The following is an 11,715-nucleotide window of genomic DNA, read 5'->3' as shown; positions in this document are numbered from 1 at the left end:
TCAGGCAAGCCTAACTAAGTAAACCAAAAGGAATACACATCTAGGCGTTTCTAAGCCGTATAAACTTAAATTACGTTGCCTGATGTCAACAACCAAAACTACTTGGGTCTAAGTAACCTTGCATAACATCACCCTAACGCCTAAGATCTACAAAAGTGATTTTCAAATCATACTTTCTTAATATGATTATGAAACAGATGTTAATTTGCCACCATCCATGGTTTAATATTTAAAAGTATCACTTTATCAAAAATCAAATTCAGAGTTTCAGGCCAAAATTGAATATGGTCAATTCAGTGCTGAACATTGAAGAAGTGAAATCAATAGGCCCCTATAAGAATTTAAGGCATCTTGAAACATTTATTTAGCTGTAGTGTAGGCTGTAAAATGTGTGGCATAATAATATTGTATAGCCAGGAAGTGTATTCTAACTTTGGCAAGTAGTGCACACAAGCATTAAAAAAAAAAAAAAAAAAAAATCAGTGAATTATCAAAATCTTTGATCTGAACTTGTCTTCTAAAATGAACAACATATTTTACGAATATGCAGTGAAAGCCTAATCAAATAGAGAATCTAGTAGGCATAGTTTGTTTCGATATCTATGCATTTTTTATACCGTTTTATTTCACTTAATTGTCTCTAATTGTATATTTATCATGCGTCAGTGGTGTCTGAATTGCACACACTGCCGTGAAGCTTCCATTTCCATTGTTTTTTTTTTCTGTTATTTGTGCACCCAACAACTGCACAATATGTTTTCCTGATCCTTCCTCTGAAGCTTTCATTGTAGATCAATATGTCTGAATCACTCAATTTGTCCAAAAGAAAAGCATTAAAAGCCGCTGAACGACTTTTCCCACAGTGTGTAAACAATCACAATATTAGCGCGGCGGTCGCCGGCCGCGGCGCAGCGGCCAGGCCCGGCTAACTATGCGCGACGGGTACGCTAGGATGTTGAGCTGCAAGTGCAACTCGCTGGGTAGCTAGCTCGCTGGAAGCCCCCGTTGGCCCCCAGTTATGGCGACCGTTATAGCGCCGCTAGCGGCGGTAGGCGAATAGGTCATCGAAATTGAATCGGTCTCTCGATCTAGATTGGTACACTGTAAACGTTACATGGTGGCACGGTCACGATGGCGATGTCGTCTCAACTGGCGCGAAGTGGGTCATTACTTTTGTTCAGGGATACCACCAGACCCACTATATCTCTTCTGCTGGGTAAGATGAAATTCAGGGAGCTTGATTTCTATTATCATGTGAAGTCATTGAAGTAGTTTTAAATAATGGAAGAAGCTGAAGAAGATGGAACATGGTACTTACATGACATATATTGCAATACGTGGGACTGAGCGCTCCTTACGCGACCAGCCCCAGCGCTACGCGAAAATTTGTGTTGCTTTTCCAACTTATTATTATATTAAGTACTTCGGTTACTATTAGTAATATGACTTCTACCTTGAAATTCCGACCTTTGTATCTCGCCTACATATTGCGTGCATTGTTTTGTTTGTACAATCCATCGGGATAGTTTTCTAAAATCACTAAATTTTAGATCTGGTGTTGTAAGCACCGAACTGAAACATAGTGGAATGCGTGTCCCTATTCCCAACATACACGAGACCGTGCAGCCAAATTAACGTGTTGCGTCGCCATCTTCTTAGGGCAATTTTTCCTTATATGGAGTGCACGCTTAGGCGCTGTCAGACTGGGCCACTGGTACGCGCGCAAGCAAGAGTACGCCGTCCAGTGGCTATTGATTATGACGTAACAATGCACGTTTGTACATGACAATCAATGGTCTTGCGCTTCGGAGACACAAAAATTGACCGAACAAAATGGCGGTGGTAGCAAGTTTTGGTGGCTGCGTATTTCCTGGGTGAACACGCATTCCACTATGTTTTAGTTCGGTGGTTGTAAGCTGGATTAATGATGACGTAACTATTGACCGATTCGGGTTCGTTGAGGGCAGCAGACATTTTATGGCACAGGGCGCAGCCATGAGCTCACATTGCGGTGTCTCAGCCGACCCCCCCCCCCCCCTGCTCTCCCCCACCCCCAGGGCAACATGTTTATCGCGCACTTGTAACAAAGGTTCGCGCACTAAGCAAGCATTCGCGCACTCAATACGAGACGCCCATTGGCTAAAGCAACCATGCATCAGTTTTTCATTCCGTGTGCGTGAGAGGGGTGGGGAAAGAGGAGGGGGGGTCGGATGATACACCGCAGTAATGGCGCTGCCCATGCCAAAAATACACACAGCGCGTCACAGAATCGGTCAATACACAGCCCAGTCGCTGTACATGGTACGTCGCGATAGGGCTGTACGAGCGCGACCACCAACCACGTCGCGACGTACCATGTACAGCGACTGGGCTGTGTATATTTGGGCCTGGCGTGAAAGATTGTGTACCGTGTGGACATGCTGGATATGATGTTCAATTTCGGTAAGTTTTATTGCGTACATTTGAATACTGATAGCATCAGATGTAGAGTAAATATTGAAGAGTATACTCGATGAGTTTGAGGTGACAAAAATGATGTTAAGTATCAAAATTCAAAGCTATCGTGATACGATTACGTCGCTCTCCTAGTGGTTGGTGGTCGCGCTCGTACAGCCCTGTCGCGACGTACCATGTACAGCGACTGGGCTGTGCATAGTTAATGATGACGCTGACAGTCTCCAGTTGACGTTGCATAGTGAACAAATCAAACAGTCTCAGTTTGCCCATACATGTGTAAGCTCGGTATCATCCTCATGCGTACATGTCCAAATGCATCTATACAGAATAACAAATTCTATTTTGATTATTCGACATCAAAGAGCTCGCAGAGACTAGAGGATCTATGTCCATGTCCATTTGTCTCGCAAGTAAAAGTCAAAGTCAAGAATCAATTCAATCTGCGTCATCTTGTCCCATGAAAAATAAAAGTTGCGTTGTGCCCATGTCAACCACACGCACACTGCGCCATTGGCATGGACACAACGCGCCTCAACGCATTCATGCAACAATAACAGACCGCATTTCCATTTACCACACTAGTTTGTCAAATTCAAAGGATTTTGTTTTAAATAAAGTCGTTTCATTCTGTTTGCCCTTTCAAGAACTTAACCTGGTCCCAGCCTGGTCAATTTTCAGTGTACTTTGCCCAGTTACCCTGTAAATGATTTACAAAACATAATAGGATTGGCACTACACTGCACTGTTGCAAGAATTGCAATGAATTTTAGTCAGGTACTGAAGTAGGGTTCAATCACTTTCCACTGCCACATGACAGGCAGGCACTGGACATATCCTGTGCTTGCTTTGCTGCATGTGGTGATTAGTTTAGCATTGTTTCTTCACATAGTCTATGGTACATGATACACCACTGGAGTGAAGCTTTATCTAGCAGTAAAGAGTTGAAATATGTAATTCTTTGACATTTTGTCGGAGTGATCCATCCTGTTATTGCTTTGCAGGCACATGGTGTAGACACAGAAGCTCAAGGAGTCGCATGCAAGAGTAAGTGGAAAAATCAGTCTGTAGTTCTATTGATTACACATTTTCTGCTCTGTCCCTATGTTGTTTTTCTTCCAAATGATGCTTGTAAACAGTTTGATCGCTCTAGATGCTAAGATGTCCACAAAAGATAATGACAACAATGTTTAAATAGATTGCAAATTCATGTTATTGCATACAAAGACTCTGACCTCGACATAAGACCAAGGTCTCCATTTTGCAATGTCTAAATTACTAGTCTAGTAACAATAGCACTGAGTCTCTATTTTGGACTATTGGTCGCACAGTCGTCTCGAATAGCTTATAACTTTCAAAGAATATGGACGATATATTGTACAAATAAAGAAATAGACTGGCCAATACAAGCAACTGAAGGGGGCAAAAGTTCTGAAATGAGAGAGACAAAGGGTAAATGAAGCAAGGCAATGCCAGCAGAATTCAGTTTTCTTGTGAATGTGAGCATAAACAACTTTGTTGAAGTCAACCTTCTATGAATTTTAAACTCTCATGATTCAGTACGACTTGTGCAGCTGAAACTGTGACTCTGTGTTCACAACCTTCATTTTTGCATACAGAGGAAATGGACCTGCCATGGTGGAATCGGCTGATGGAGAAATGATCGTTTGCTATCATCCAACGGAGGAATTTCCATATGAACATACTAGGGTAAAAAATACTAGTACACTTTCTTTTGTACGGACATGGTGATTTTATTTATGTATTTTTTTTCTTCATGTGATCGATGTTGGTAAATTCAGGGCAATACAAAGAATATTTACCCCCTCTGCTAGAATGGACACATTTGAGCAAGGGCCCAGTGCTCTGAGCAGGTTAGTTGCCATGCAGTTTACTTGCCTGGCAGTGACTTTTGAATGCCTTTGGCAAGTGGGCTAGTATATTTGTAGCAACCTGTAATCATTTTCATGACTTCTTTTCTTGAGTGCCCATATATGACGCCTATGTATCCGTAAGAAAATTTGTCACACTACATTTGTGGCTCATATTGATGTCCATGGCAAAGCAAGGTTTTATTACCTGGTTTTATTATTTTTTTTATTTTTTATTTTGGGGTATCTCGACAATTTTCATTTTGGAGCACAAAAGATTTCAAGAGGCATTACTTATGATTATTCAGTTCATGCATGTACCAGTAATCAAATTTTTTTTATTTAACATAGAGGAGTGCCACTTGTGGAAGTAATGAATCGAACGCAAGCCAAGGTGACCCACTTTCAACGAATTAAGAAGCAGTGTAAAGCAAAGTACCAGTGTAAAGCAAAGTACCTGTAAACTGTACTCTGTTAAGAGCCGCAGGAGCTGCCAAGTCTTTCTGATGCTGCAAGAGTCTTCCTGAAAACCAAAATACCTCTGCATGCATATATAGTATAATATAATACATCCTTGAGTCAGGAATTATTTCTGCCAATTGGAATGCATGTAACACAAAAGTATCTCCCTGATTGCCCTCTAGAATCTCCCTTATTGTGATGTGTGAATGTTGGCGACCCTGGAGCCACCTGTCTGCAAGGTTTCAAAATCGAATCCCAATCTGCCAAATAGAGTGATGTATTACTGCACCTTGTATTTCATTTCAATACAAACATCCATGCCATTTGTAGATGCGCATGTTTGCTCCCGCAATACAACTTTTAATATGTAGTGTATAATCCATATATCATGCTTATGTATCTATTCTGCCCTCATTTTTATTGATTATTGGCAGCCCATTCCAAGGCCAGATCCATCAATGCCTGAGGTATGTAGTACTTCATTCTCTTGTCAGAGATGGCCATGACTCTATTTCATACATTATCTATGCACATTACATATGATATATTCTCATGGTAGGACATCCAGGTATTTAGAGGTGGTTGGGGTGAAATCAAACCTACGCTCAGCATACTTTTCAAACAGAAGTATCTACCTTTCTTCTATAATTAGCTTTGAAATTCCAAGAAAATATCAGATTTTGTCCATCTTAACATTTCTAACAGCCACAAAAAGTGTTTTGATACACAATGAAAAAGAATGGCAGATCGAGGATTCTGAATGCCAACATGGCATCGTGTCTGTTTCACCATATATATTCTCACACAACATGCTTGCAATTGCATGGATGCACTACATTCACACCGATTCACACTTGAGCTCTGCACAATAATGTTTTGTACAGCTGCAGGCGAGCTGCTTGTTTTCACTCCAACTATACTGGAAGTGACATATACCTGACCATGAGAATACATTCATACGATCAAAAAGTTATTTAAACAAATGTTGCAGTAGATTAAAAGACTCTTGTTGTGTAGCCCTGAAATTAGAGGGTAGTAGATTTCTCATGTAGACTTTACTTGTCCACATTACATATTGTTGTCTGCCACATATTATGCTCACGTAAAAAACATAGTGTTGCAGAAGAGTGCATCACAATGGACCATGTCCACACTCTGGATTTTATCAATTCTACTGCATAGAATCATACAAAGATCTCAGGATTATGATGTGTATTCCTTCATCAATTAATTGATTGATTCATTGATTCATTGAGTCATTCATTCATTCATTCATTCATTCATTCATTCATTCATTCATTCATTTCATTTCATTATTCATTCATTCTGGTGCATTTGCTGATTAAGTATTGACTTCATCCTTCATTCCTGTAGAGTTCTGCCGAGGGCATGCTACGGGTGAAATTCAAGTCCAAGAGCTGGGACAGAGAACGCCAAGGGCCATCCATTGAAGAGCTGAGCGAAATGTTCTACACCACCAAACACCGCTGGTATCCTCTGTAAGTCTGTGCTAGCTGTCATGTACTTCCCCTTGTACAGTTGAGATTAATTTGTAATTGCAGGCATAAGCTCATTTATAACTCTAAAAGTTACCAGCACTTGAATGAGAATCACATTTTTCTTCATGATGATTGATGCAGGCATATTAATAAGCTGGATAAAGGTCACAGTTGTCACATATACACAAGAAACCACTCATGTCTGTGTCAAACCCAATTCATAATGCTACAGATGCTTGAGGATGATAAAAGGAAGCTTGTGACACACTGGTATCTGAGAACTGGTTTCAGTTTTGCTTTGGGCAAAAATGTTCCTCACTCTCAAGGGGAAAGCTTCCCCAAACTTATGTTCACAAATTCATGAGGAACAGAAAGCTTAGGGAAGCATTCAGTGAAAGTTTCAGGAAAATCAGACAATTCATTCAAAAGTCATGAATTGATACAGTTTTTAGTAATTCTGTGCGCCACCTATTCTCTCTGGTTGGGGACTCTGCGACAATTTGTGGTGTCAAGTTGTAGAATGATGTAAGGAAAATGTAAAATGAATTTCACAAATTTTCTGTCATAAGAGATCAGAAGAGCACTTGAAGTCATCTCCTCCAAAAGGCATGGAGAGTAAATTTGCTGGCCTTCATACATATTACCAGATTGAGAAGTAACAAGTTGATGAATGTGTACATTTCATTAATTCTTTGAATATGTATGTATATATATATATATTTTTTTTTCCCAGCCAATATTGCTGTAAGTTGAATAGGCAGACAATGACCTAACTTTTTGCTTTCATATGTTTGCAGGGGAATACGAAGGAGGAGCCTTGCTAAGCCCAACCCACCTCGCGACCGACCTGACTTCTGATGCGTCCTTCAGATAAGCAGGAATTGCCGCAGTCGGGCCGCATCATTGGGATTGGCTACAGAGATATGTACAGCGTACTCAGAGAGAAGCTGTTAGGACTGATTAGAGCATGACTTGAGGCAGAGCTACAGTGTGGAGTCCTTTATCAAGCTGTGATGGATGATGCAGAGTACTAGTATAAAAAAGAGTCTGGAGAGTACATGGTGACAAATGGCAACAAAACATGCTGCGGAAGACTGGACTCTTGGCTGCAAAGAGAATGTTTTAGCTTCTAAGCCCCTGAACTGCCCATTTTCAGCCTGTTTGTATGATTTATGAAGCATGCATGATATTCTGGTCATGATCAAGAACCCAAGTTGCTTTTCAAGAAGCCAAATTAGTGAAATTTCAAGGTAGAAATGGTAAACATTTGTAACTGTGCTACTGAAGGCAATATTGTGAGGTGATGTTATTGTGAAGTGTCCATCAACTTGTAAAGTTTTGGAAAATAGACCCGCTACCAACTGTATGGCATATCGGTACAATCTCGAGCTTATAAATCTCCTTTGTTGTTTACTTCAGTAACCTTTTCTTTTCTAAAGTTACAAATTGGACCATTTAATTTAATTTTTGTGTGCCTGATAAGACTTGTGATGATAAGGGATGCAGACTGCTATCAATGTAGGGCCAAAGGAAAGACTTAAACTACAGTGGTATGCAGATTTCTAACATGCAAGAAGGTGTTATGTTGACCAAGAGTGTACTATATACATTAGGAGCTTGGACGAAATGAAGTATTCAACCAGAAAAGGCTTAAACTCCCTAGATTTTGACATCAGTTATTGATGATCAAAATTTTGTCCTCCATGTATATTTATTGTAAGGGCAAAAATGTACATTAGAAAATGTTGTGTTCCTTCAGCTTACAACCACTTATGGATAGGAATGTGTGTAATTTTCAAGACAAGCATGGCCTCAAAAGTTGAGCAGCTGTACAATACAGTATGATATGCTTTTAAGCATAAATTTATGGGTCCTCTTTTCCCTAAGTTGTAACTTCATTATATCACCAATCTCATTCATTATATTAAAATGACCCTGCACTGAATATTGTGGATTTTTTTATCATCTTTAATTTTAGAGTAATATGCAGGTGCCCTCATTTGAAGCAATGCATCAAGGTGAGGGATGGAGGAGAAATTTTCAAACTAAAACTGGAAAAGCACTCAGAGAGTGCAGACCTCCCCCAAGCAGCTTGTTTCCACCCATACACACACATACTGAATATCGCCCAATTTCCCACTATAGAAGCCTTTTGTTTACGTCATCAGCTTCCTGCTGCATGGCTCCTCGAACAGAGCATGCGCTTAAGTGTGAGTACGTAAACATCAGAGATCCTTCAAAAATCCATAAAAATTCCTGGATCACTACCAAGATCTAATCACCTGTTCCTTGTGTCATTATTCTTTGTGCATATCAATACTATAGTTATGCAGTTATTCTATACTGCATATCAACCTTTCCTGCAAGTTTTATTTAGTCTGTTCAAAACTTTTTGAGTTATTTTGCAAACAGGCAAACAAACAAACAAACAAATGCTGATGAAGGTATAACCTTCTTCCTTGATGGAGGTAATTATGCTCGCTAATCTTTGAATGCTAGGTATGATGTTTTGAACAAATAACCACTTCCAATTAGTACAATGTATTCAAATGCCAGAATTCTCTTGTGAGATTCATCTGTTCAGAGTGAGTGGAAGATACCGTATTTTGTTGAAGACTAGTCCTGAGTATACTCTGGCAGCTGTCTTTGGGAAATGTGTGTTACAGTGTGTATAGCAAAATCAGCTCATCCTCAAAGGGTTAAGCGTAAAAGAAGACAAATACTACAGTGCACTCCTGTTTAATTCTCCTTACAACAAAATAGAAATTCAGGCCCCCAAATTATCATCTATATGTCTTTATACACTATACTGTTTGGTTATAACGAAATTTCAATACAACAAAAGCAAACCACCAGCCCCAAGGACTTCGTTATATCGGGAGTACACTGTAATTGGTACTGTTGGTGCAATATCTGTTGTAATTTAAATTTAACTACAAATTGTAGTACACAAACACAGTGTACATTGTATTTATTTTTATTTACCTGGTATTAAAAATCTATCTCTGACATGCAGGGATCTCGAGAACAAGGAAAATGAATGTCAGAGATAAACATGTGAAGAAAGGAAGATGGTTGTTGAGGTTTAGAGTCATAAAGGGACAACATGTATGTACAGTCAACCATTGTAGTTCTTTGTTCATCCTCTGGTGGAGATGTGAAGTCTTTAGTCCCATGTTTGATTGTTTACAAGCATTCCCTGCTTCCTTTCACATAAAAAAACAAGTCATCCGATCATTCAATTCAATTAAATGTATTAAGGAATTCCCCTGTGAATATTTTATGTATATGTACATGTACTTTAGTGTAGCAGATTTGGCAACCAGTCCATAATTTCTATCTGTGCATCCCTCAACTTTTACCATGCTGTGTTTATTCTATGGGTGCATTCCCATTTGGCATATTGTATCACAGCATCTTGGGACGTGGCGGAATAGCATGCGTGGTTGGCTCTTTCTTTGTCGTGAGTTTTATCATATCGTTCTTATGTGTCATAGCTTTGAGAGTAATCATGCCTAGGTCCTTTGCAACCACTACTCGAAATTTCTTGAACACAGGTGTGCAAATTGTCTGAAGATCTGGCGAAATATGCACAATAAACATTTCACTGAGGATTTACCTCGTGGAATATGATACATGTTTCTTGAGAGAATATTGTCTTGTCCTTGTACTCAGTTATTGCTAGTTTGTGTGTACTTTGAGAGATAACTTATGAGATATAAAGCTTCCATTTACATTCATACTACATGTGACAGAAAAATGGTGAACCTGTTTTCCTCCTCAGATCATTTTGTTCATTTGCTTGCTTGCTTGTCTCTCTTCAATGCAGAGGAACCTTGTCAACAGAACCAAAGGTCTCTACACCTTTGCAGATTGCTTATTCTGTATGGGATATGCTCTATGATTGGTTCAGTTACACAAGTGATAAAAAAGGGTGCGAAGGATGGTTTGAATTCTGTAGTTGTAGTCATCAGCAAGCTTGGTAGATATCTCACAATCTTGAGTGAAATAAACACTTCGACATCTTGGTAAAGTAAATGATATCAACGTACATACACATAACCGGAGGTCAATGAAAGAACAAATTGTACTTGTATATGGGGAATTTATCTTTAATGCACTTGCATTTTGATTTGGTGAATGCAGAAATATTAGTACAGTGCACTCCCGTTATAACGAACACGGTTATAACGAAATTCCGGTTACAACGAAGTCAAAATTCAGGCCGCAACATTGTCCACTCTCTGTATTTTTATTGTTTATTTGTTCAGTTATAACGAAATTTCAATGTAATGAAGGAAAACTGGGGGTCCCGAGGACTTCGTTATAACGGGATTCCACTGTAATACATTGTTGAGTTTCAGGAAATTCAGACAATGCATTAAAAAGTTGTGAATTTTCACAATTTTGTTTAAATCCATGCTGGAAATTCTGTGCTGGAAAAGAAGAATGGCAATTTGTGATGTCACATTAGCGCAACAATAGAAAGAAAATCTAGAGAAAGTTCCTCAAAATTACAATATCATTTTTTGTTTGTGCTTTTTAAAGTGCACATTCCTTCGACTTGTTTAGCATATGTTACGTTAATGATAATTCCCCCGTCTGGTAGGGGTAAGAAAATGCTCTGTCATTGTGACAGCAAAGTGAATCCACATAATATAATTGGCAGACCAACTGTAAATCAATCAGTCCTGTGCTTTCTTACTGAATAACAGATAACATTGATATTTACCCATATCTTCCATGTTTAGAATAGTACATAATTTTCTCGGGAAGTGAAATTTTTGTCCCAATTAATGAAGGTATAAAGAAGAAGACGATGTTCGCAGGTTTGAATTTGATACATAGGTATGTACTCTAATAGAAGAGGAGACAAGGCTTGTGTGTGTGTTTAATTTTAGAAGAGTTGTTTTTGTAAGTACAAGTTTATTGGAAAGTTTTGAGGGGATGTGTACAAGGCTTCTGTATTACATGCTCACACAATCATGTGCAAACACATGTGCACTATGGGCCTAACATTGTGGTAGCGTCCATGCTCGCACAGTCCACCATGATGAGTTGATAAGAAAAAAGTTTAAAGGCTCCTGTATGTTATATCTTTTGAGTCAGTACCGTAGATACTTTGCTTTGCACTGTCGCCAAACCCTTGACACAATTAATGCACTTGACATAGCCCCCTCTTTCTAATCACTTTCTGCATGAATCCTTCCAAGGTATATATCATATATCTCCCATAACCAAGGAAAGTTAATTCATTCATATATGAAAGTAGAAATTTACGTTTATGGAAAGCTTGTGGGCAAAGAACACGATACACTTCTAATAATAATAATAATAATAATAATTGCATTTATATGGCGCTTCATACTGACGTTTCTAAGCGCACTTTTGCTACTCATACTCACTTTTTCTAGCTTGTAGTTCAGAGG

General features: G+C 39.0%; 1 protein-coding gene across 1 annotated transcript; it reads left to right on the top strand.

The window, feature by feature from the left end:
- Window positions 1–1,108: 1,108 nt before the first annotated feature.
- LOC140246154 (large ribosomal subunit protein mL42-like) lies at window positions 1,109–9,938 on the top strand. Its single transcript, XM_072325593.1, has 6 exons — window positions 1,109–1,216; window positions 3,459–3,501; window positions 4,074–4,164; window positions 5,222–5,254; window positions 6,162–6,286; window positions 7,084–9,938. The coding sequence occupies exons 1-6, from the start codon at window positions 1,132–1,134 to the stop codon at window positions 7,142–7,144; spliced, it is 438 nt and encodes a 145-aa protein (XP_072181694.1). The 5' UTR covers window positions 1,109–1,131; the 3' UTR covers window positions 7,145–9,938.
- The last annotated feature ends 1,777 nt before the right edge of the window (window positions 9,939–11,715 follow it).

Source organism: Diadema setosum, chromosome 2, assembly GCF_964275005.1.
Source record: "Diadema setosum chromosome 2, eeDiaSeto1, whole genome shotgun sequence".
In the NCBI taxonomy this organism is placed as follows: Eukaryota; Metazoa; Echinodermata; class Echinoidea; order Diadematoida; family Diadematidae; genus Diadema; species Diadema setosum.
The sequence above is the reverse complement of the archived record's forward strand: the minus strand, read 5'-3'. Positions and strand labels throughout refer to the sequence as shown.

Excerpts from the sequence above, each read along its gene's own strand:
- LOC140246154 (XM_072325593.1), top strand. The coding sequence starts at position 1,132 with ATGGCGATGTCGTCTCAACTGGCGCGAAGTGGGTCATTACTTTTGTTC. Across the intron at positions 1,217-3,458 it reads CACTATATCTCTTCTGCTGG|GCACATGGTGTAGACACAGA; the intron begins GTAAGATGAAAT and ends ATTGCTTTGCAG. Across the intron at positions 3,502-4,073 it reads TCAAGGAGTCGCATGCAAGA|AGGAAATGGACCTGCCATGG; the intron begins GTAAGTGGAAAA and ends TTTTGCATACAG.